The sequence below is a fragment of the Gymnodraco acuticeps genome, unplaced genomic scaffold (genome assembly GCF_902827175.1).
Source record: "Gymnodraco acuticeps unplaced genomic scaffold, fGymAcu1.1, whole genome shotgun sequence".
Lineage (NCBI taxonomy): Eukaryota > Metazoa > Chordata > Actinopteri > Perciformes > Bathydraconidae > Gymnodraco > Gymnodraco acuticeps.
The window spans coordinates 4,834,386-4,861,042 of record NW_022991375.1 but is presented as its reverse complement, the minus strand read 5'-3'; the positions used below and the strand labels follow the sequence as shown (position 1 = coordinate 4,861,042).

General features: G+C 42.4%; 1 protein-coding gene across 1 annotated transcript; it reads left to right on the top strand.

The window, feature by feature from the left end:
- runx1t1 (RUNX1 partner transcriptional co-repressor 1) lies at positions 1-22,488 on the top strand. The gene is given in 11 exon segments (XM_034240814.1): positions 1-62; positions 64-116; positions 1,728-1,969; positions 4,416-4,505; positions 8,843-9,024; positions 12,369-12,631; positions 13,319-13,407; positions 14,038-14,233; positions 14,869-14,937; positions 17,239-17,429; positions 18,254-22,488. Coding segments are annotated over 11 exon segments (1,767 nt in total). The 3' UTR covers positions 18,584-22,488.
- The last annotated feature ends 4,169 nt before the right edge of the window (positions 22,489-26,657 follow it).

The following is a 26,657-nucleotide window of genomic DNA, read 5'->3' as shown; positions in this document are numbered from 1 at the left end:
ATGCCCGACTCACCTGCGGACGTCAAGACACAGTCCAGGTTGACCCCCCCTACCATGCCCCCCCCCACCCAGCACGCAGGGAGCACCTCGTAACAGCTCCTACACCCCCACCACATGTGAGTAAGCCAGGGTTGTATTTATGTGTCAGGGGTAAATCAAGTTATGTCGTTACATATTTTACAAATGGCATAATGAAGATCAATGGGTCCACTTCCATTCATGTAATCTCAGCAGAGTTCTCAGTGCCATAGCATTCCTGTTGTGTAAATTTTTACTTGGGAAAATAGAGCATTAGATCAGTATTCGTTTCAGTAGATACAGTACACTGTGTTGTGGTATCACAGTCAATATCTGTAAGAAACAAAGTTGGATTGGTGATGTGTCAACATGTGAAATGTAGTGCTGAGCAGAATGCAGAAGCAGGTGTCACTGCAGAAGTATAAGTCCACCTTTGTACGTAAAAAACACATTACTTTGAAACAGAGCAGACTTACATGCACTCACAATTGAGAATATTCACTTTATGGTTGCGTTAAACCCAATAATCGAATTCCATCAGCATCAAAATACCTTTTTAACATCTATTCATTGATCCTTTTTTCAAATTGCAGTCATTCCTAACAACTCCCCCAACAAGTTCCTTAACACCCACGCTTACAAACTGTTGGAGCTTTGCCACGACGCGCACATAGCCTGTGACGAGCAAATTACACCCTAGTATTCACTTAGAAGTGCACACTTAACCACTTGCATGAAGAGCACTAGAATCAAAGAATCAAAGGCCTTGTGGTTCAAAATGCTCAGAGCACTCAAGTCTGCGTTAGTATTTCTGTTTTTCTTTTTGGAGCAGAGGCATTATTTAGTTCTTTCTTTGGTATTTACTTTCTCCCTCTCTCTTTGTATCAGTCTGTTTCTCTCTCTGTTGCTCACACTCCACAATTAACATTGGGGCTTCCGTGCGATGAGGGAGGAAAGGCCGACTCTCTCATTACGCTTGCCGAAGGTTTTAACAAAGCAGTATGCTTTGATTTCCACCCGATGTAATTGTTAGCAGATGCAGTTTGAGTATCTGGTCTCTCTTTACAGTGGCGGCTTTGGACGGCAGCCAGAGGGGGAGTGAGTGGATCGCTAGTCAAACCCTAATCTCATTAGAGAGAAAGCTTTATGCCGCCTTGTATCTCTTTGTATACCAACTCCCCCAACACACACACACACACACACACACACACACACACACACACACACACACCACACACACACACACACACACACACACACACACACACACACACCATGCTCTGGCACGACGGGGGTCACACTGTCTCTGCTTGTTTAGACTGCAGGGAGGGAGGGAAAGGGGAAAGGAGGTGCAGAGAGGCAGCATGTCTCCAAATGCAGGCTTTTTGGGGTTTTTGAGAGGACGCCACAAAGGATCAAACAAGCCGCGATGATTGGAAACAAATGTCGAGGATTGTGATTTTTTTTCAGGGGAATGTAAATCATTCCAAATCACTGGTTTGGTCTCAGTGAAGCTGACGCATGTTGTTTCCTCTGTTGGTGTTTGGTAAACACAGTCAGGGATTTTAGGTTGTTTTGGGTCATTTGGATAGAGCAAGAGAGAAAGCAGTTTGCACAATGTAAATAAAAAAAAAATCAAACGTTTTTTTTTGTTTGTGAAACAATTTGGTGTCCTTTCTCTTAACACTTTATGTCCTTGTCTCACGCAGTAACCAACGGCAGCAGCCACTCTCCTACGGCGCTAAACGGCGCTCCGTCTCCTCCCAACGGCTACAGCAATGGTCCCAGCTCCTCCTCCTCTTCCTCGCTGGCCAATCAGCAGCTACCCCCGGCCTGCGGCGCCCGGCAGCTCAGCAAGCTCAAGCGCTTCCTCACAACTCTACAGCAGTTTGGCAACGACATCTCACCTGAAATCGGCGAGCGGGTCCGCACATTAGTGCTGGGACTAGTGGTGAGTGGCTTCTGTGCATGTGAGCGTTAGTTCAAAGGGCTCACAGGGAAAGGTGACACCGGTCCTTAAGTTAGCAGGAATCCGTCAATCCATTAGTGGGCCATTTGAGAATCATTTTTAAGATTTGTTCAGCTGCACCAGATGGCAGGAGTTTACTGAACTATACAGATGAAACAGTGTCAGGTTAGTTGTCAGTCATAGAGATGATTACTTGAAATACTTTGAAATACTTATCGCTGATTACGAAAGCCTCAGGGGTATTTCTTTAAGACTTTGTTATGTTCTTATGTCAGAAATCTAACCCATCTGGTCCTTCAGGCATAAGTGTAAAATAAACAGAGATTTGTGAACCCCTGCCTCCAGCATCAACGTCTATAAGTATTTTACAGCCCATTATTCAGTGAAAAACTAGGCCTGACCAATGTATGGCATTTGGCTGTCTGCTGGGACGAAGAATAACATCAACCTAAAAGACTACAGTCTGATTAGACTTATTTAAATTCAACAACAGGGAATACCAGATCCACGGGAAATAGAGATTAGACTTTATTTTAACAGCAAATTAATGTTATCACTATTGTGCAGGTGTCTGACAACCTAACATGTTGCAATATTAAAACGTTATTTATTAAGCTAATTAAAAAACTGATTGTAGCTTTAAGGTTTGCACAAATTAAAGCATTACTGATAATCACACTTCTAACGCAAATGAATATCCAGGAGATGTGTGTGTGGAGATTCAAAACATAATTTAGAGTTGAATAAAGTATATAAACAACATGAATGCAAAGAAAAACAATCATTGAAATACAGAAAATCCAAAATAAAACCTGCAAACATCAAACTACATTCATCCAACAGAGATTTGATCTGACAGATGTTTTTCTGCGGCTTAGCTGACATGGTTTATATGAAGATAATATAAAATACATGTGCAAATCTGAAGATTAACTACACGTCTATGTGATCTGAGAAGATTTGACTTTACGAGCAGGGGAATACAGAAATAGGGATTGAATGTTGTGCAGAGAGGAGGAAGAGGCGGAGGAAACGGAGGGTGGAATTATTTTAATTAGCCTCACAGAGCATAGCCTTCTTTTTGGCTTCTCTATGTTTATTATTCTCACCGTCTGCATACGCACTTGCCTCTCCTGTGTCGTTTTGCCTCCCCCCTCTCATATCCCTCTCTCCTCTTCTTCCTCTCTCTCTGTCCCTCCCCTTGCCTTATTGAAAAGAGTGACACCGTTAATTAGCTGCTTGTGTGCTGGGGAGAGGGAGAGAGGGAGACTCGGGAGGTTTCTCTAGCTGTCAAGAACAGCCCCGACGCAATCTGGGCGAACAGATGTAAGGCTGAATGTAACAAAATTCAGGTCTGGGAAATAACACCGACAGAGTGGGGAGGAAAATATATATCTGCTGCTTTTTTTTTTATGTTCTCCGTCTCGCTTGATTCTTTTTTACCTTGTTTGTATTTGTGCTTGTTATGGAGCGCACTCTCTCCCATGTGCACTCTCCTCTTTCTTCACTCCTTTTACTCTTCTTCTATGCTCTAGAAATAGTTGTGAAATGTTGAGGATTGAAAATAGTACCTACGCTGTCGTGTCAGCCGTTAATGTGAGTTACATCTAACCGAAGAAGGGGGGGGGGGACTTTGTTTGGGTTTGACAAACTGAAACGTATAACCCACTTTGGACCCCCCACATGCACCACACACACTCCTCCTGTTTTCAACTACAGAAATACCCTCACACTAAATATATTACTTCCTCCTGTTCTGCACTTTCTATGATTTTAAATGTGTGTTCTTATTTGCTCTGCAGCCCATGTGTCAGGCTCATATACGCTATTGGTAACATATTGATTCAACATAAAGCAAATGAATGTCAGAGTGAAGGAAATAACAGAAAAGCAAGGAAGAAGGAACATATATCACCTCGCCTCTGATGATAGGAGGCTGTATTTCAATCAAAAAGGCTACAGTTTTCTAACTGTGCAAAGCTGCAATAACTGTATTCATTAATAGGACATATTTAGAATGCACTCCAAAAAATGAACACATCACATTTTCTATTATTCAAAATAGCAGACAAGCAGGCCTGAGCTAAAGTATGAAGTCAACAAACAATTAAGATAAATAATCAGATAAATATGTAAACGATTTTAAACAAGCCAACTCACATAATTCGGGGGGGGGGAAACATATTCCTGCATAATCAAAGTTAAGCATATTTCTTCCTTTTTTGATTGCATTTGTTTTGTTAATTGAAGAAAATGTCTGCTTTGTTTTCTGTGGGCTCTTTTCACTGCGGCCTGCCCATATGCTTCCTATTAGAGAGCCCGAAACATCCAGGCCAGGATATAGCTTAGCTTCCAATAAGTAATATTATCACTTAATGCCTTCCACATGGATTCATGTGTTTTCTCTCTCTCTCTCTCTCTCCTCCAGAATTCCACCCTAACCATCGAAGAATTTCACTCCAAGCTCCAAGAAGCCACCAACTTCCCTCTGCGACCGTTCGTCATACCCTTTCTGAAGGTAGATACTGAAATATGCAATTACGAAAGAAGTTTGCCTGCCTGCCTCCCTGATCCACCACATCTGGAAACCATTTAACCAGCACAGATCCAGATGTGCATACTTGTGTTCATGATATTTAGCCCTATTTTCTCCCTTATATATCTTGTTATCTGTCTCTTGTACCTATTCCCAACATCTCTCTTTCTTCCTTCTCACTGTGTCTCTAATTCTGCTCTCAAATCCCTTTTACTTTCCGCCTCTTTTTAATTAAAAGATTCATAAGTGATTTTAATACTAAGTCTGACCTTACTCTGTTAGGTTACCTCAGTTTAACCCTAAGCTATAGCAGCTTAATTCATCATCTGTGAAATATTAGAAGTTGTTTTTTGTTGTTGTTGTTATTTTAAGAAATGTGCCCTGGAACAGAGCACAATGAGTGTGGCTGTGGCCAGAAGACGACATCCCCTTTCATGCGCATTTCCTCAACCTCTTTCAGGCTTGTTTTGTCCTTGACTTGTTTTTATCCAGCTGAGCCACGTTTTTCAAAGAGTATTTCCCCTATGTTTCAGCCATTAGCATGGTATTTCACCCAAAAAGGAAGCAGTCTTTTAAGCTGCCATGCCTGCCCTTGCTTCAGCCCATTTGTCAATGGTCGTCTTTTTTCAGCCAAAACAGCACAGCTCCCATCTCTTTATTCAGTCTGGTAGATAAGAATGAAGAGGGATGGTGGCTTTTCTGTTTGTATCTACAGGTAAAATAGAGGCCATTTATGTGCATTTGGGCTGTTTGTGTCAGACAGGGGCACATTCTGAATGTCTGCAGGATTTGAGGAGCTAAAGCAGTCTGGAGGTGAGACTGGCGGCGGGGGCGCTATGATTTGTTTTGGTAGTCAAAGATGACAAATGGGACTGGGGCTTTATATTGAGGGATGTACTGTGCAACAGCAGTTCAGATAGTGTTATGGGGTCTCGATGAAGCTGAGATCAATATCAGTGTGGAGCTGAGAGATGGAGAGCAGGGATCAGCATGACATTTAACACAGAGCTCATTTGTTTCTATTACTGGCTCTGTTTTGTTTTCTCCATTTTTTTTTTGTTCTCCCTCAAACCTTCTTACTTTCTCTGTTTACCTCCTTCTTTGTATCTATTTTCCATCCCTTATCTATCCCTCCCTCCCTGCTCTATCTGTGTGTGTCTGACTGACAGGCGTGAGGTTAATGTTATTTGTAAAAACAAGACAGTCGGTTCTCCCTGAGCACAGAATCATCACACTCTACGCTGCCTGTATACGTGTGCATGGCTGCATTTGCAGATGTGTGCATGTGTGAGCTGACATTCACAAGCCTATTATCCACTGAGGTCCTGCGTGAATGTGATATTTGGTCCCAATAGAATAGCTGTTACTGGCTGTTAAAGACACAAACAGGGTCTCCCTGTCTCCCCCTCACATCACTCCCTTATTCTCATGTTTTCTTCATCTTTTCTGCTTTCTGCTTATTTGCTCTCCCCCCATATCTTTCTGTCTTTATCCTCGTTCTTCTCTGTTTGCTGTTCCCCATCTATCCATCCTCCAGTCCCTCCTTCCCTTCTCCTCTCCTCGCCAGATGGTTAGTGTATCACTGGGATGGCTGCGGAATCAAAGATGCTTTTTTTCCCTCCGTCGCTCCTTCTCTGCCTCTCTCTCTCCCCAGTCTAATTTTAGTGTCTTCCCACTGCGGAGCCTTTAATGTCAGCTACCATATGGCAGCAGCGAGCGGTTGGAGGTGTAGGGGAGTTTTTATAGGTGCGTCGAAGCACAGCTGCAACAATGCGCGTCAAGGCTCAGAGTTTTTCATTACGCTAATGTTAGACTGAGCCGACCCCTCCAACGCCCCCACCCCCCACCCAAACCCACTCAACTCCTTTCCCCTTCTCTTAATACTAAACCGCAAATTGGTTGGGACTCTTTACTGGAAGGAGGCAATCATAAACCACACAGCGCCAGTGACGTGATGTGTTGGCGGGAGGCCTGCCACACGAGACAACGAGCTTCCAGAGAAACAATGTTTCTCTGTTTTCAACTTAAAGACAAGCTTTTTTTAAATCTGTCAAGTGATTTGTTTTTCTAGTGTCATGCCGAAATGAAAGGAGTGCTGTGAGACTGAGGAGTAAACACATTAAGCAAAGAGAGAGAGACAGAGAAAGTGGTGATAGGAAATAATTGAAATAGGACAATATACATGCAAAAAACTAAGTCGCCCAGATTTTACTCCAACTGCAAATTACAGTGAAAAGGAAAGTTGATGAAGTGCAGCATATCCTGAACGTGGCATATTCTAAATAGTTTTTTGGCTCCGTTTGACAAAATGACAGCTCCAGTATTTTCACAATAAATCATCCTGTGCTGATTTTAGCGGTGGCTGCTGAATACTACTTGAAATGTTCCCTTTATGCAAGGGCAGATGTTGGTTACCGTTACTGCATGGAAGCAAATGGCCGTACTTTGTCATGGGAAAAATGATCCAGTCTCTTCGGCGGTCTGCATTTCTTGAATCAGTCCTTTTGTTAATGCATCCCCCATCTCTTACAATTGGGATGACCTCTAATTAATGAGAGATGAGTTCACTGGGGTCAAAGCAATCTATTTGATGCTTCTTTTCAGAGGGTAATTACGATCATAAACTATTAACGGACCATTAACTCGAGCAGGTAAAACGAAGGCCAGCGCTCTGCATTTCTTTCACAGCAGCCAATTACTGGAGAGGGATTTCATATGATTATAAAACATAAATCCCACTAAACAAATCATGTTTATGTTTTGCAAGTAGTATTTCTGTATGCAGTTGGCAAAGACAACACGGAACAGTCCATGAAACTGAAGCAAATGTGTGAGCTAATGCGGGTTGGGGGTGAAGAAAGGAAAGGATAAAACAAAGCAAGACATTATGTTATTGATGACAAAACAAAGATCAACAGACCTGAAGCATACAGATGGCCTCTCCAAAGGCTCTTGTGATGAATGTACCTTTCCAAAAAAGCCCCCACTCTTATTCTGAACCTGCCTGACGCAACACTTTCATCTTCTTGCTTCAAAACACACCCCATCAGATGTCTTTGAAGTCGGCACGCACATACCTGCACGACCCTGTAACTCCTGACAAGAAAGCAGACCCCCTTGTTATGTTGAAGAGATTGAAAATAGCTACTGTTTCTCTATAATCAAAAAATGTCTCAGAGAAACTCTGTGGGTGTTAATGCACTCTGTGTCACAGGAAGTGGTGATGGTTCAGTGGTAAAGCAAACAGGGGTCAGATGATGTGGAGAAATGGAGCTCTTGTTACCTCAAATTTGTGTTTTTGGACTGCAAAGGCTGGGGGAAAGCTTTTGGTATACATATTGGATGTGGTTTAAAGCAGTGGTGTAGTGGGGATTTTCTTACTGGGTGGACGGGGCGGGAGACATTATGGACGCGCTCGTGAACTGTCAACGGAGGGGGGGGTACACTGTGTGTGGACCTCTGTGTCAGCGCAACTTAGTACATGATGCCGTTTAGACAATATAATAATAAAGGGCGGTGCCGGCCGTCAGCGAACCGATCCGGCCTTTCTGCGCGACTGTCACTCAAATGCGGGACATAGTCTCAATTTGTGGGACGCGGGACAAATAATAAAAATGCACACACACACACACACACACACATGCGCACACACACACACACACACACACACACACACACACACACACACTTCAAATCCAGTTGCATAAATGCTTGAGCTACGTTTTTATTATAATTACTGTGAAATCTGCCTATTATGTTTCCGTCATTATTACAACAAATACACACTTGCAACTGATAACACTGGCAATGATTTTATATTTATTAGACTATTAAAAAAAAAAATCATGCTTCAAATAAGTGGGGGTACGGCGTACCCCCACGTCCAATGCCCACTACATCACTGGTTTAAAGGCAATATGCAGTTTAGTTTCATATCAAAGAGATGCTTCGATTTTGAACATGAATCTTGTGACATAATTAATCAACAACATATTATATTTTGTACTGAAGACAACTTTAACAGCAGATTTCTTTTTGAGAGCTTGAGTTGATTTTGATTAACCTTGAAATGGTTTTATTATTAAAATGCATTTCTTATACTTTATTATTTTATTATTTATTACTACATTTAGAGTGAATCAGCTCAGCTCAGAATCTGACATATTATTTTCAGTTTTTTGCAAATTAGTCAGTGACTAGGAGCAAAGTGTTTGAAGGCAAAAGACAGATTTGATGATTCTACAGGAAATCGTTGTTTGAAAAATACTCCACAGTTGTTATTTTTCTCTCTGGTTAAACAGTGTTGTTTCCTTGTGTAGGCCAACCTGCCGCTGCTTCAGAGGGAGCTGCTGCACTGTGCCAGGCTGGCCAAGCAGAACCCCGCTCAGTACCTGGCCCAGCACGAGCAGCTGCTCCTGGACACCAGCACCACCTCCCCTGTGGACTCCTCCGAACTCCTGCTGGACGTCAACGAGAACGGCAAGAGAAGGACGCCAGACAGGTGTGTGAATCAGAAAGTTAGAACATTATTTTGGCGGTTTGGGACTCTTCTTTCTGTTCATACATTTACCAGTTCCAGACATTAAAGCAGCTGAGGGTTTCTTTCCTTTTTTAGCTCATGCATGAATCCCTTTGAGTCTGCCTGCATAAACCCATACAACACTCCAGACACAAGCTGAGCCAATGCAAGGCAATCGTGTGATGTGTTAGTGTATGTATGGGAAGTGTCTGTCAGTGCACCATCGGGCCTCATGACGTGCTCTGTTGGACATCTCGGCTCCAGGCTCCTACTTTTAATGGGCCAGAACTGAGGAGAGGAGGCAATGGGAAATATAGACCCTCCCAAACACACACACACACACACACACACACACACACACACACACACACACACACACACACACACACACACACACACACACACACACACACTGAGGATAAAAAAAAGTAAGGGAGACAGATGTGTATTAATGAAAAGTGTGAATACGTTAATGAAAATGTATTCTGTGTAAGTTATCATTTGCTTCAATACTGGATTGGGTGTGTGCGCCTGTGTGTGTGTGCCTCTTCTCTACATTAGTTCCCCACCCCACCGCAGCCAAATCCTTACATCCGTTTGTTGTCACGGACTTTGGTAATGACTCAATGTTCTCTGCTCTAATGGACAAGCACTGAGACGTGCCGTCCAGGAACACACATCGCTGTGAAAACCTTTAGTCCTCTTTTCAACGGTCTTCCTCGGAGCTCCAGAAACGGAAACGAGCAGAAAACCCGCCAGACCAACCGCGAGCATGTGTGCATGTTTAACACTGTGGCTCATTCCCATCCCAATAAAGTACATTACTTTTGGTGGAGCTGCAATATGACTACATTTCTTTGGAAGGGAGACTTAAAAAACTTGAATTAGCTATAGAATCGTACACATATTCTCTGTTAATAAGCATCTTCTTAAAACAGAAGTTTGCAATCATTTCTGTTTGTGCATTGTTATGAGTTTGAGCCTATGCTTCGAGCACAATATGTGCATAGTCTTTTGAAATAAAGAATAATCCTCCGGGGGTCTATATTTTTTAATACAGGCAGGGGAGAGGAAAATGTACTTTTTTTATTTGCTGAGGGACAAAAATGCCAAAAGCAATATTAATAATTCTCACCTCTCTTTTCCCCCAACAGTCGGATAGGCAGACTTTTTCTGTAATACCTGCATATTTGCAGGCCGTCTGGTGCATAAGGGAGTGAGCTTAGGGGGAAAGGTGTGCGTGTAAATGTGAAAGAGAGATATAATATATGGAGAGAGAGAAAAAAAAGGAGGCATCTGTACACAGTGAAAAAATGTGGACTGTCTGTGAATGTGTGTATGATTCTCTATTCAGTGTGAAGGCATGACTATGGTTCATCTATGTGCACCTCTGTACAGATTGTGTGTGTGTGTGTGTGTGTGTGTGTGTGTGTGTGTGTGTGTGTGTGTGTGTGTGTGTGTGTGTGTGTGTGTGTGTGTGTGTGTGTGTGTGTGTGTGTGTGTGTGTGTGTGTGTGTGTGTGTGTGTGTGTGTGTGTGTGTGTGTGTGTGTGTGTGTGTGTGTGCCTAGGGAGATGAGCTGATAACACTTACAGATGAGGCTCCAGCTCCAATACGGCTGGCTAAGCACCTCTGCTTTCTGCTTACCTCTGCTCTGCGCTCCTACTTATTGGAGCCCTGTGTCGGAATATTGGAATTTGAATGGGAATCCTTAATTACATACAACAATGAACCATCAATGCATTCTGATTAATACCATGGTCCGCAGGAACCAGACCAAGAATATCGCACCATATAATATGCATATGAGGGGCAAAAAAACCTGCATAACACCATTTTTTTTAACAAAGCTGAATAAATAAAAGATGGAATTGTAAAATCACTGGTACCTGTGCTGTTATGGTTAATCCAGTATAATTCAGCACATTTCCATAGCTCAAATTCTATTAACAACATACACTATAACCTATTAATTTATCTTTTTAAAGCAAAATGCTTTTCAATTTGAAATGTGTGTAACAACAAAGGGGAGCAGAACAAAATGAGCTTTATTTCACACAAAAATTATAAATGTACTTTTAAAATCATTTCTTCACTGTGAAATGGGTCTCTCATCAGAAGAGGTAGTAAAACATGTTCATTCACTATTTGAGAATATCCTATATTTATCTGCATGCATGCATGAGAGAGCAGGGGTCCAGACAGTGTTTTTTGTTATTTAATATTAACTATTTTTATTTGTAAATAAATAAATATATTAAAATGTCACCGCATTAGCATATGCAAATTCGGCCCATGTCTGTATCGACAGTAGGTTAATGATGTGCGCACACTTCAGTGCATTGTGTAGGTGACTGTGGGTGTGTGTGCATGATGGTACTCCGGTGCCTGTAGATATAAACATTGTTGCAGCAGGAAGGCTAGGGAGATAAGAGTGTGGTTTGGGGGTGGAGAGAAGAATGGATGGATGAGTCGAGGGAGGCAGCGAGAGACGGGCGGATGGAGGGAAAGAGCATATGGAGAGCTGTGGATGAGCATTAGGAGCCCATAAAAACAGCTCATTAAGAAGTTCAATCTGTTCATCGGAGAGAGGGATGGGGAGAAGGAGGAGAAAGACAGAGAGAAGTGTAGGATTGCAGACAGTGGGGGGAGGCTGGCAAGATTTAACTGTAAGCTGACAAAGCTGAGAACACACACACATAGACACACATGCTCACACACAAACACACCTGGCCACATTTATCTTCAGAGGAAGGCTTACAAAATGTCACCTGATCCCTTGGCAGGTACTTTAGAGGGCATGTATGTGTCTGTAATTTGTGTCAGTGTATACTTTAATGTATGTGTGTGTATAGATGAATGGACATGGTTTCCATGAAAGAAAACAGCCTTTCTGTAGATATTTTGTCTGTTAGCAGGTCAACTCAAGCCTTTACAGCACACAGGAACAAAGAGTTGATGTGATGATTTGTTTCAAGTCTCATTTGTGTATGTAAGAACTGTAACAACCTATTTCTGAATAAGACATATTTTTACTGAATAGGTTTGATATTAACATCACACTTATTTGTGCTTATTTCCTCTTTCCCCTTTTTTTGCCATAGTTATTTCTGCTTTTTAGCCTTAATAGATCTTTAGTTGTTTGCCGAGTTTTCTGGCATTTAGTCTCATATCTAGTCCTATTTTATATTTTGTCAGTAGGTCAGAATAATACTGTATGATCCTAATGTGGTGTCAGGATTCTTATTATTTAAAAAACCTTCTTTGTAAAAGAAATTAACATGGAGGGTAATGCTCAATTTGGTTTATCTATCTTTCTCCACCCAGAACCAAAGAGAACGGCTTCGAGCGAGATGGTGCCCTGCACCCTGATGTTCACCCTAGCAAGAGGCCATGCACCATAAGCCCCGCCCAGCGCTTCAGCCCATCCAATGGGCTCGCCTACCAGCCCAACGGCCTGCCCCACCCTGGCCCTATCCCTCCTCAGCACTACAGGCTGGACGACATGGCCATCGCCCATCACTACCGGGACAACTACAGACACCCCGCCTCCAACCAACGGGAGATCCGGGAGAGGCCCAGGCCCATCGGTGAGGACATGGGGGAGAATGGAGGGTGCATTTAAGTGTGTGTGTGTGTGTGTGTTTATGCGTGCGTGCGTGCGTGCGTGTGTGTGTCCATACATTTGGATATGGACACTCAAACCAATTCCACTAAATGGCACACTTCCAAAGCTTTCACTCTATAAAACAAAGAGATACACTAAGAGGATTGTATATATACAAAAGTAAACCGTTACAACAGTTACATCATTTTTACATCATATCTTATGCTTCTCAATTCTTTTTATACCGCTGAGATCCGTATCCATTTTTATAATACTGATAATCAGTCACTTAGCACTTGAGTCTGGTGGATGCGTGTCGGCTTAGCAGACACACAACCGTCCTTCTGAAGTAATACACTGTTGGATATGCCGGACAGAAATACATTGAGGCACAGTGTGGTCATTTAGAGACATTGTCTGCACAGACCAAGGCTTGATGAAGCTGCAACGACGATGGTGGCTTCATTCTAAAAATAAGAGAGTTATTAAGCATGTCTCGCCTTGTAATGGATGATTCTTCGGGACTAGAAGCTCAGTCAAGGGGGGAGTAAGGGGGGAGGAGAAAGAAATGGATGGTCAGAGAGTTTCAACCTGGGATCAAATGATGAATGGATGGAGTGATGTTACATTGATCCTCTCGGTTTATCGTTCTATCTATCTTCTCTTACAGGTATGCAGACAGGGACCAGGCAGGAGGAAGTGATTGACCACAGGCTGACAGACAGAGAGTGGGCTGAGGAGTGGAAACACCTTGACCATGTAAGAAAAGTAATAACATTTTTTTATTACTATATCTTAAGTAAAAGAGATTATCTAATAATTAGAGATGATCTATTTGTTATACATCACATAGTCTTGTAAGTCTATGTTACACTCCTAAGAGAAATCGTGTGTTTGCTAACTGCTGTAAAGCTTTGACATCACATGCATAGACTACTAGTCAGGGTTTTATTTATGTGCAGGCTTGCATGTAAACAAACAATGTAAATATTGCTTTGTTGCTTGCTTGTTCACCTTCAGGGTTAACATGAAACACAGCCGCATGTTCATACTACTGCAAATATGACAGAACATCTAGTGCCACATTTGCGATGCTGTTTCACCTCACAGTTGTTGATATGCAGTGAAAATGGAATCACTCAATCACATAATGTATAACTAACTGAAGTGATAGTGTATGAAGTCAAGTGGAGAGGTGTGTTTCAAGGGTGAGGGTGTTTCTCATCATATACAGAACTCTATAATTCATTATTATTATTATAATAATAACATTACAGATGTTGGCTTTCATTTATAACCCTGCCTGCCACAATATCCTTGTTTAATATGAATCAATCCTTCCATGTCTATATGTAAACTCAGCGCCTTGTCCGCTCCCTGTCACCCCAGCTGCTGAACTGCATCATGGACATGGTGGAGAAGACGAGGCGTTCGCTGACAGTTCTGCGGCGCTGCCAGGAGGCCGACCGCGAGGAGCTCAACTACTGGATCAGACGATACAGCGACACCGAAGAGCTGAAGAAAGGCGCCGCGGGGGGGCAGTCGAGGCAGCAGAGCCCGGCAGCCCAGGAAAATGCCACACCAGGTAAGAGATCACACATACTGTAGTGTGCATGTATTAAATAACAGGACAGCTTAAAGCCATGTTCCAGTAAGTTATGTCAGTGTTTCCATCATTGTATGACAACATGACCCCTTGTTTTATAGACTAACTTTCATTTTTATCATTTTATACAAATACATTAAATAAGTATTTTAAACCACATATTTTGAGGTGAAACTTTTTTTAAATATGCAGTTTTAAACCACTATAAAGGAAGCTCTTACATGAATAACTAATGGCTTTAAAACATAATTCCATTGTTCTTAGCTGGTTTGCGTCCTATGTAAAAGTGATGGTATTAATTGTATTGATTTTCTTTCAAGTTTTATATTCAGAAAGGCTACCTAATACTCAAATTGAGTTGGTAATTTGGCTCACACCACAATAGAAATATACTTGGTATACATAAGAGTTCGCCAGTTGTCTATTTTAGGTCTTCTACTCTTAAAGCCATGTTATCTAAGTTATCATGATACAGGCTGTTGAACATATAGCTGCCTACTGACAACCTGATCCATTCAACATTGTATTCGTTTATTGCATCAGTGGCAAATGAATGTTTGTTTTTGTAATGCTATCTCTGATTGCCTTTGTGCTTTGTGCTGGCTTCTTCCCAGAAATTCACAGGGAGATGGTGCACCGGCCTGTGTCTGGCTACGTTCCTGAGGAGATCTGGAAAAAAGCTGGTGAGCAGCCCTCCCATCATCTCACACACACACACACACACACACACACACACACACACACACACACACACACACACAAACTTTTTCTCTTTATCTCTATGCCATTTTTAAGACATTTAGTCTTTTAGAAAATAGGTCAATCTTCTTCACCTACATGACTCAAGGCTTGAAGTGGATGAGAGGCGCTCCTTTAAACCCCATTCTCCCCTCTCATCCTGATATAGTCTGCTGTCTGCCTCCTCTTTCCCTGGAAGGCTTCGCTTGGAGAATATGTTATATTTGATACAGTAATAAGAGTTTCACCACCACACTCAACACTTTCCAAATATGATGTCAGGTTGTAAAACGTTTTATTGCTCCAGTCAAATAAGGGACAGAAGTAGCTTTAACAGCTGGTCCAGTGGTTCCCCTGTTAACAGTACAGTAGCAAGATTTGGTATCTTCTTCCTTTTGGCAGTCCCCATCAGAGACAGACATTGCAGCTATTCTATTTAGCGAAAGTGTTGTAAAATGTAGTGCCAGATAAGATCAAGTGTTGAAACTCGTTGTTGCTTTAACAGCTTTCATTAGTTGCCATTATATTTTAAGGGTACACAAGCATCATTTTTTAAACTCATGAGCACAGCTGCAATCACCATTATGGCCAAGCTGAAAAGCTGAAAGGCTTTTCCGCTGAGGGTTTGGCGCTCGTGGAATCTACTTTGTATTCCCCGTCAGTGATACAGTATATCTGCTTTTAAACCCCTTGGAGAAAGGGAAATTGTCCCCTTGCTTGACCAAGCATGATGTGTGAGATACTCAGAACAAGTAATATGCATTTAAATTGAATTGAGTATCACCATCGGGACCGTGCCTGCTCTCCAGTACTCTCCGGCTTTGATCGATCTTCCATCTAAGGCATTTGGTGTGTAATCACAATTCCATGCACAAGGCATATATCACACGACACTGGGGCAATTTCCATGACATCAAGCAGCACAGTAGGTTAAAGACAAAACCCCCCTGGTTGGAAAATTCAGCTCAATCACGATGGAAAGAAAATGTCTTTGTCTTTAGAAAAAGCCCACATTCTGTCAGATATTGAAAACAGATTTTATATTTGTAATATATGTGTAATGTGTACAAAGGAAATGAAAGTAAGAGAAGCATATTTGTCAGACATAAAGCAGTATTTATCTCTTGCCTGTAGGATAAACGGTGGCAGCTATTTCTCATTCTCTCCACATTCTTCTCAGTATTCCCTTTCACTTCAGTTGCATATATTCTGGCTGGGAGACTGATTTAAATGTGACCCAGGGAGGATTGCAAAATAGGATTTTTAACACAATGGAGTGCCGTGGTGAATACATCTGTTTGAAATAGGCAAAATGTTTACAGTTGGTGATAAATATTCAAGCACCTTGTGCGGTGTCCTACCAGTTTCCCACTTCCCCTCACCACATGGGCCTCTGGGATCACAATGGAAATGCATAATTTAAATATAAATTGCCTGATTTGCATACACAATTAGTTAAGTTACAGGCTTGAAGGGAGCAAACAAAAAAGCCCTCCTTTTGCTTTGACGTTCGATCGAAATTCCACCGCTTAACACCCGCACGGCAGGGTTATTACACAAAACATGTATAAAATAACACATTGCTTCATCTCAAAAGCACGTTTTCTGACTGATTACCTGAAAGTAATTTCACTCATGCTGTTGACTTGAGGTTATTTTTCAAATAATAAGAAAACATATCCATTTATTTTGCTCGACATTTCAATCAAATAAGATCCTTTCTCCTGTAAACGTTAAAATACCTGCTATCACATATACACCACATTTTTTAATTGATGTATCTCAAGGGGTGCCACATGCTCTTGATCTTGGAATACAAATGCTACATGTTTTCCCTGCCATGTAAACTACTCCTCATCATCTCCAGATGTACAAAGCATGTATTTTCTCAGATTTCTTCCTCATGTAAAAACAAATGAAAGGTTTGGTTAGGAAATTGGTTTTATGGTAGTGGTTTCTGTCTTTCAGATGTGTTACAGATTGATCTCATCTGATTTTCCACTCATCTTTGTAAAAGGCATAATCTTAGATACTATTTCTGTTGAATGAAACTTTTACAGCTAATTCATAAAAAATGTTTTATTGAATAGAAAATATTGAACCTTGGACAAAAGACAAACATCAGTGAATTATTTCATTTAGCAGTGTGCTCATTGAAAATAAATTCCCAATGTCAGGATGATACAATGCAAACTACATTACAGGTGCGGGAGGCTTGACTTCCTCTGTCTCCACACTCTTTCCAGAAGAGGCCGTGAATGAGGTGAAGCGACAGGCCGTGTCAGAGCTGCAAAAAGCCGTTACGGAGGCAGAGCGTAAGGCTCACGAGATGATCAGCAGCGAGCGGGCCAAGATGGAGCGCACGGTAGCCGAGGCAAAGCGGCAGGCGGCGGAGGACGCGGTCTCCATAATCAACCAACAGGAGGACTCCAGCGAGGTTAGGAAATACACACATCTTCAACACATCCCAAGTTGTAGCCTCATTCTTTCAAACAAATCATGGAAACTGTCATCGCCTCTTGTTTGGTAGTATTGGTATTTCTATGTTGTCACTGACTATGCTTACAAGCTGTTGATGATAGGGGATCTTCTCTCATACATAAGTGTCTGTTTCTAATTTATCATTGGATTAGTAAACTTGTTTGTAAGTGTCCTGCAAATCTAACTTAATTTATAGTCAGCAGAGTGATCAAAGTGAAGCGAAACCAGGTTAATCAAGTATCAATTACCCTCGCTTTCCTGCTTCCTATTTCCCTCCGACCGAGTAGCTAGCATGTTTATAAAGGTGTTATCAATTCAACCGAGAGGATACAAGAGAAGGAGCTTCCATTTTCTAATTACCATTAGAGGCCTAGACGTTTAATCAGTTAAGTGAGATGGAAATATGTCTCACATCTGCCATTAATTGCAGTAGTGATGTTTATGAGAGGGAAGTGCCCCAGAGGAAAACTTTTAGAAGCTGTTTGTATCCTTGTTCTCCTGTTTCCTGTGGCTCTGCAGCCGCCTTGACACACTCTTCCTGTGGTTTTAAAGATCTATGAGGCCCTAGATGTAATCAGAGATGGGTTTTTGATCTATCTGTGGTTTGTTTTAAGCTTAAGTGTTGTAAAAGGAGAGACCTATTCTGTTATTGTGGTGTCTGTTTTGTGTGATTAGACACATAAAATCAAACAAAAAGGACACCTTTCTCAGTTCAGCCCTGTAAATACTTTTTGTTTGATTTTCCTGTTAGTTACCTTTGTCTCTCCATCCTTCCTTCAGAGCTGCTGGAACTGTGGCCGTAAAGCCAGTGAGACGTGCAGCGGCTGCAACACGGCGCGTTACTGCGGCTCCTTCTGCCAGCATAAGGACTGGGAGAAGCACCACCATGTCTGCGGTCAGACCCTCCAGGCCCAGCAGCAGCAGCAGCAGCAGGCCAGCCAGCAGCAGGGTGGAGTGCCGGGGTCAGAGACCCCTGCCCCCATCAGCTCCTCCACCTGCACCCCGAGCAGTGGGACTGGGAGTCCGGCTGCAACCCCCCCTGCTGCCACGCCTCGCTCCTCCACCCCCAGCACCCCATCCTCCTCTGCCCTGGAAAGCACACCGCGCTGAGACACTCAGGCGGAGGATGGAGGCAGAGGCTAACCATCCAGCCCTAAACCCCACAAACAGCATGACTGTAACATTGCCTTGGAACGATACTAAGCTAACTTGGCTAACAGAAAGAGATGGCAATGCTTCTGTCTATCTTGCAGCCTATGTTCATAGAAGAAGGAGGAGGAGGTCCGTAATCAGGTCATATTGACTTGATTTTAAAGAAACACAAAGATATTCTTTGTTTTGAATGAATGAATTTAAATATTGACATCCTTTTATCGTTACACTTGCTATTCTTGTTGTCCGTTTGTTGTTGTGCCTGTTGTTGTTAATGTTGTTGTCATTGTAGCTTATCTTATTTTTTCTTGTAAATATTAAGAGACTGAGCAGAGATAGCCGTGAACTTGAGAGAAGTATACCTGACCTCCCCTTTTTTATGTTTTCATTTTTCCTCCTTGAATTATTTCCTCCCTGTTCCTGTGAAATGATAATACTCAACCTCATTTTACTAAGCAGAATACCAAGAGAACAACACTAGCTAGCAGAACAAGTCATCAATTTTCTTTGCAAAGAAACATATCAGATTTAGGTTGTCTGAAAGACAACCAATGGATGGATGGATAAACAAGTTAGTTGCTTGGAGAGAGGAGAGGGGTGGACTGGATCTCTTGCCCACAGACAGCCATGAAATGGGCATATGTGCAGCAGATTGCAAGCAGAGCCAGCTGTTCAACCAATGTTATTTCCCTCTCACTTGTAATAATATCCAGGTCAGTGGGCTAGGAAATACAAATCCGTATCCCTGAAGGAAGAATTATTGGACAAGATACAAAACTTTGCCCACTGCACATGTGGAGGATGTACTGACTACAATGTGCACGTGCATGCTTGGTGGGTCACAGAAGCTCTCGAACAGGAAGTGAAGTTAGTGTGGAAACCTACAACATGGAGGACCCGGTAGGAAGCTCATTCTGCGCCCCAGACACCCCCTCTTGTCTCAACTCTGAAAAACATTTCCATCTTTCTTCATGTTCCTTTTCTTTTTCTGTGGATGTCATGGTGTTTAAGACTTCTGTCCTGTGGTGTCACCAATGGTTATTTATTGTATATGTGTTGGACAATTGTGACGATGCATAGTACTTCAACCAGTCTCAACTCTAAATCCCTCATAACTCACTCTCTCTCTAGCAAAAAGAGATAAAAAAATAACAAGTGTTACCTTTATTTCCAAGCTGCTTTTCTATTCTGTGTGTAAGTGGTAGATCCCTCGTAGTTCTCTAAGTTTTACTTCCGTTTGTCCTCAAGAAAAGACACAAGCTATATCTCAGAGCTGCTACTCGAGTCCGACCCAGATCTTTTCTGAGAACTAGCATGTTGCGCGGAATGCTAACCTAAATGTTTTGTACAAGGGACATACATAAATGTATTTGCACTGTCACAGAGGTTATTTCGGCATGCTTTTTTTCAGCATACTTGTGTTGTCGGTATAGAGCCATAACCCATCAACCATTTTTGTATGTAGTGATAGCATTATTTTCACATTTTTTGGGATTGTGGGAGTCGGAAATATGTAAAATCACCATCTCATTGTTTTTTCTTATCAACATGATAACAAAAGCGGCCATAACATAACGTTTTTTCTTTTAATAGTTACAGACAGTGCATGCACATTACTGAACGTTTGTTAAATATTTGTTATTTTTTTTGAAAAACTGAAAAACCAACCAAAAAAAAGTACAAAAAAATACAAAAAAATATTCTAACAAACTAACTTTCCAAATGCAGAAGTGTAGACTCCAACAGCTTTAACACTGCAAAGCACCAGGTAACACACAGTATTAACACAAGAGATAAACAAAACAAAAACAGCCAAAGACTGACACCAAGGACCAAAATCCTGAGTTAAAACGATTTTCAAAAGAGGTTTGTTCACACATATATTTGGGTATTTATTTCTGCAGGTTTTGTTCACACATTCGAAAACCACAACAGTGACATAAAATGTATTTATTTTTAATACTTTCTGAAAACCAATGGCACTAATCTTACTATGTGAAATGAGAAGGTGGGATTAAACATAATGAACTTTTTCAGCAGTGTTACAGTTTAACCGGAACAATAATAAACACTGATGACTCCTGTGCCAATTTTTAGAGAAATAAACATTTTAGATATTTTTTTAACTTGTTTATACATGTTCTCATTACACAAAGGTCAGATTAAGTGCCCACTTCAGCTTTAAGAAGATGATTTCTTTTTTTGGAAGTAGGTGAGCATGAGACAGGGCTTTCACAACAATGCCATTTGCAGTTATTTTCTATTTATTTATATCAAAGTACATCATTTGTTTGCTGTTACGGTAGATAATAAGTCACAGCTTTGTTGTAAACCTTCAATGTAAATCAAACAAACCTCTCATTCGCAGTAATAGAGCACTTATCCCGACGCACACAAAGGCTCTTCACCCCAAACACCTTGGTGCTATAGAAGCGCGTTACAAATTCTGACCTCAAGGAACAAGTGGAGGCCCACAAAGGTTCAGGGCTGTTTGCTCCCTCTGTACTTCCTCATCTCTCCCTTCTTGTTTAAATAAAGTACACACCTGCATTCTCGACTCTAAAGGGTTAAACAATCCAAAAAGGTGTCTGACACCCTACTAGCAACTCCTCAGAAGCTGTGAAAAGACAGCAAAGCTGTTTTAACACTAGTGTATTTGAAAGTATAGAACAAGTAATGTGTGTGTTCATCAATATCAGGGCAAAACCTGGATAAAAAAACAGAAATGAAGACAAACATTATCGTTCTTTGAGAAGCTCTATTTTTTTCTTTCTTCCCTCCTCTATGTGTGTTTTGCTACAAATTCCTCGGTGGCAAACAAGTCTCACTCTACCTCTTACAGCACGATAAGAGCATCAGTCGCGGCGCTGATACTGGTCTAGTCTAAACCAAATGGGCACAAGAGAACAGGAAAATAAAAAACCCAAAGTCGAAGCTCATACAGCTGCAAAACCATATCACTACTTGGTAACAATGCAGACCTCATAAATAAATGAAACATAAATGAATAGAAATGAGAAAAAAAAACCTGAAAACACTTTTGTTATGTTCCTTTATGCCTGTGGAGTTTTTAGAGTACATCAAGAGTTTGAATTGTTTGAACAGATTTTAAAAAATGTGCTACTTTTAAATAAAATTGTTGTTGATTCCTATTTCGATGATACTGTACAAGCTAGGGTGACAGATAAGAAATGTTTCTCTCTTGCTCTTTTATCTCTCCTGTTTCCCCTCCACTTTTTTCTCCTTTACTCTTCTCTGTTGTGAAGACAAGCCAAAGCGCTTGTCAACTTGTCAGCGAGGGTCAATTCAAAAGAGGGGGTATACAAAAGGCAAAACCTTGTAAAAAAAAAGTCAAAAAAGGAATATCATGGCTACAGTTTAGGCATGCCTGTTTTTCACAATAGGGGGACATATTATTTAAATGTCCTACTTATCAAGAAACTTTGGGGAAATGTGTGGGGCCAACAGTGAAAAGTGAAGGCCGTAGCATTAAACTGTTGGGAGTGAGTTGAACTTCCGGGGTGGGAGGGTTTGTTTTTTGGGCTCTCTTGAGAAAAATATTGTGAAAAAAAAGAGCTCAAATGATTTGAAGTTGTTGTGCAATACTTAATTGAGACATGAAAACCACAGGTTAGTGGTAGGCTGACCCTGGGCGGTCTCTTCATCGCCTAGAGTCAGTGTCCTAGAGAGCTTTCCAGTCTACTATGTCAGAACTGTGGTTTCTTGTTGATTTTGTTTCTTTTTGTTTCTTTTTTTATTTCTTTTTTGGGCTGTAAACTATGGTCTGTCAGTCTGTGAAACTTTGCAGTATAATTCTGGTATTGTTGTTCTCTTAACGGTGTAATAAATATGTTAATACCTGCCTTGGTGACTGAGACTTGTATTTTGTTCTTGACAGCAGGAGTCTGAAAGATTAGCAACTCGACTTTGTGTGCAACTCGACTTTGACAGGATAACAACTGGTGACTTCTAGAATTGTGTGAGTAACATTCTGTCTTTAGACTTCTCTGTTTCAGTGTGTGTACTCTGTATAAATGCTCTGTAGTTGATCTGACTGAAATTGTGATTTTAAATCTCAAAACCTCTACAGTATCTGTCAGGCAGAAACTTGGGACAAGTAATTTGACTGAAACCTTAAAACTGAACTAACTGACTGCTAGGGTTAACTTTGATTTAAACATTTGTAGAATACTAAGAGCTTTATTGAGTAGGTGTAACTGTATTAAGGGTTAAACTCATAACTTTATAACTTAGAGTTTAATGTAATTGTAAAACCATTGGGTCACTGAAAAGACACAATAGCAACTCAGGAGGGAGCCAGTCTCGATTTCCTTTTGAGGGCCACCAGCTGCAGAGAGTTAACTAATTAAAGGGGCGTGGCCCCACATCTGTGAGAACTCAGCAATCAGGTGTCCATTTTTAGGTAGCACTTTCCTGGAGCGTCAGACAGACGAAGACTGACAAAGACAATAGAGTCCTGCTGGAGTCACGAGGGTGGCAAAGAGGAGGCAAATCCTACTTTGATTGAACTGAGTATCGCTGGTGTTTTATTTTTATTTGGTTGTTTAGCCCCTCATGCTATAATCATGTGTATTTTCTCCATTCCTGTTCATGTGTCTTCTCGCAATTATCACTGGCGCCGTGTATCTCGTAATCGATATAACCGGCCTGCTCTCGTCTATCCCACATGCTCCACTGACATCCAACATCTAGTTTCAGGCGGCCTGTGGAACTGCCAGTCAGCTGTTCCTAAGGCTGACTTCATCTCTGGCTACGCTTCCCTGCAGTCTCTGGATTTCCTTGCTCTCACTGAGACGTGGATTACTCCATCCAACACATCCACCCCAGAAGCTCTCTCCACAGCATATTCCTTCTCCCATAATAATTAATAATAATTCCTTACATTTATTATAGCGCTTTATCAATGACTCAAAGCGCTTTACATATACACACATTACACATATATGATACATGCAATGGTCAGATACTGTGGACAATACCCACAGGAGCAAGTTCAGGTGAAGTGTCTTGCCCAAGGACACACCGGCTTTACAGACGCAGCAGCGGCGGGTTTCACCCTTTGATCTGATGATCATTGCACAGCGCACTGCGCCACACCGTCCATCTTCACGCCTCGAAGACATCGAGGCGCTTTTACAGGTACACATTGGTATTATACATGTACTGTGGACAATACCCACAGGAGCAAATCCGGGTGAAGTGTCTTGCCCAAGGACACAACGGCTTGACACAGTGGCGGCAGGAGCGGGCACTGGTCTCCTGCTCTCTCCCAAATGGAGCTTTTCCCTCTTCAAGCTACCTAACTTCACTCCTTCCACCTTTGAATTCCATACCGTCACAGTAACCCATCCTATACAATTAACCATTGTTGTTCTCTACCGTCCACCAGGCGCCTTGGGGGACTTCTTGGAGGAATTAGATAATCTCCTCTCACACATCCCTGAAACTGGCCCTCCCGCTGTACTTCTCGGAGACTTCAACCTCCAGACAGGGAAGATAGACGAACTAACATCTCTGTTAACCGCCTTTGCTTTCTCACTGTCTCCATCCCCACCAACTCATAAAGCTGGCAATGTCCTTGATCTCATATTCTCAAGGAACTGCACTACTTCTAACCTCTCTGTAAACCCGCTCCACACATCCGATCACTTCTTAATTTCATTCTCTCTACCCCTTTCCAAACATAACGAACTAATCTCTTCTCATCCTGCACCTGTCCGCCGTAACCTTCGTTCCCTCTCCCCCTCTACCTTTGCCTCATCGGTGCTCTCAGCCCTCCCTTCCTCTGACTCGTTCCAACTCCTACCTCCAAACTCTGCTGCAGAAACTCTCCTCTCTACTCTCTCATCCTCTCTGGACTCTCTCTGTCCTCTCACATCTCGGCAGGCTCGTCAGTCCCCTCCTGCTCCCTGGCTAAATGACGCACTGCGTGCTAATAGAACCGTCCTTCGGGCAGCAGAGCGGAAACGGTGGAAATCCAAACACCAAGACGACTTCCTAACCTATCAGGCTCTCCTCTCCTCTTTCTCTGCTTCGATCTCTCAGGCAAAAAGCACTTTCTTTCAAGATAAGATCCAATCTTCCTATTCCAATCCCAAAAAACTATTTTCCATCTTCTCCTCCCTCCTGGACCCCCCCAAAGCCCCTTCCCCCTCCTCCCTTCTGTCAAGTGACTTTGTTAACCACTTTGAAAAAAAGGTTGATGATATTCGCTCTTCTTTTTCTGACTCACCTTTACTCACCACTGGGTCACCAGACCCTCCTTTCACCCACACACTGACCTTACCCTCATTACCTCTGCCCGCCCTACCACCTGTCCTCTGGACCCTATCCCTTAAAACCTCCTTCAGACTATCGCTCCTGATATTCTACCGTTTCTCTCCCATTTCATCAACACTTCTCTAACTTTTGGTCACTTTCCAAACAGTCTCAAGGAGGCAAGAGTAAACCCTCTCCTAAAGAAACCCACTCTCAACCCGTCTGATGTTATAAACTACAGGCCTGTCTCTCTCCTCCCGTTCCTGTCTAAAACACTTGAACGCGCTGTCTTTAAACAACTCTCCTGTTATCTCCATCAGAACAACCTTCTGGATCCGCACCAGTCTGGTTTCAAGGCAGGTCACTCCACAGAAACTGCCCTCCTTGCTGTCACTGAGGAACTGCACACTGCCAAAGCAGCATCCCTCTCCTCTGTCATCATCCTTTTGGACCTGCCTGCTGCATTCGACACGGTGAATCATCAGATCCTCCTTCGCACACTCCAAAAACTTGGAGTTTCAGGCTCTGCACTTTCCCTCATCACCTCATACCTCAAAGACCGCACCTACAGGGTTACTTGGAGAGGGTCGGAGTCCGACCCTTGTCAAATAACTACAGGGGTCCCTCAGGGCTCTGTTCTTGGTCCCCTCCTCTTCTCCTTGTACACAAACTCGCTCGGATCTGTCATTAGCCCGCATGGTTTTTCATACCACTGCTACGCTGACGACACCCAATTAATTCTGTCCTTTCCCCGCTCAGAGACCCAGGTCGTCGCACGCATCTCTGCTTGTCTAGCTGACATCTCTCAGTGGATGTCTGCTCATCACCTCAAGCTAAACCTTGACAAGACTGAACTGCTTTTCCTTCCGGGAAAAGATTGTCCAACTCTTGACCTAACAATCAACATCGGCACCTCTATTGTTTCCCCGATTCAGACTGCAAGGAATCTGGGTGTGATCCTAGATAACAACCTGTCCTTCACTGCAAACATAGCTGCTACAACCCGCTGCTGCAGATACACGCTTTACAACATCAGGAAGATACGTCCCCAGCTGACCCAGAAAGCAACGCAGGTTCTGGTCCAGGCTCTCATCATCTCACGCCTAGACTACTGCAACTCCCTCCTGGCTGGTCTACCTGCATGTGCCATCCGACCTCTGCAGCTCATCCAGAATGCAGCGGCTCGTCTGGTCTTCAACCTTCCTAAATTCTCCCACACCACGCCGCTCCTCCGCTCCCTCCACTGGCTTCCGGTAACTGCTAGAATCCACTTCAAGACAATGGTACTTGGATCTGGCCCTTCCTACATCCAGGACATGGTTAAACCGTACACCCCAGCATGTGCACTCCGCTCTGCATCAACCAAACGGCTCGCTGCACCCTCGCTGCGAAGGGGACCCAAGTTTCCATCAGCAAAAACACGTGGGTTTGCTATCCTGGCTCCAAAATGGTGGAATGAGCTCCCCATTGAAATCAGGACAGCAGAAAGCTTACACACCTTCCGGCGCAGACTGAAAACTCATCTCTTTCGACTCCACTTCGAGCAATAGAACTATTAACAAAGCACTTATATACTAATAAAGGACTGGCTTACCTAAAGCCAGTTGAGTAGCACTTGAAATGTTTTTGCTCTATGAAACCTGATGTACTTATATGATTCTGTTTTCTTCAAGTTTGTATTTTGTTAGTCAAACGCACTTATTGTAAGTCGCTTTGGATAAAAGCGTCAGCTAAATGCAATGTAATGTAATGT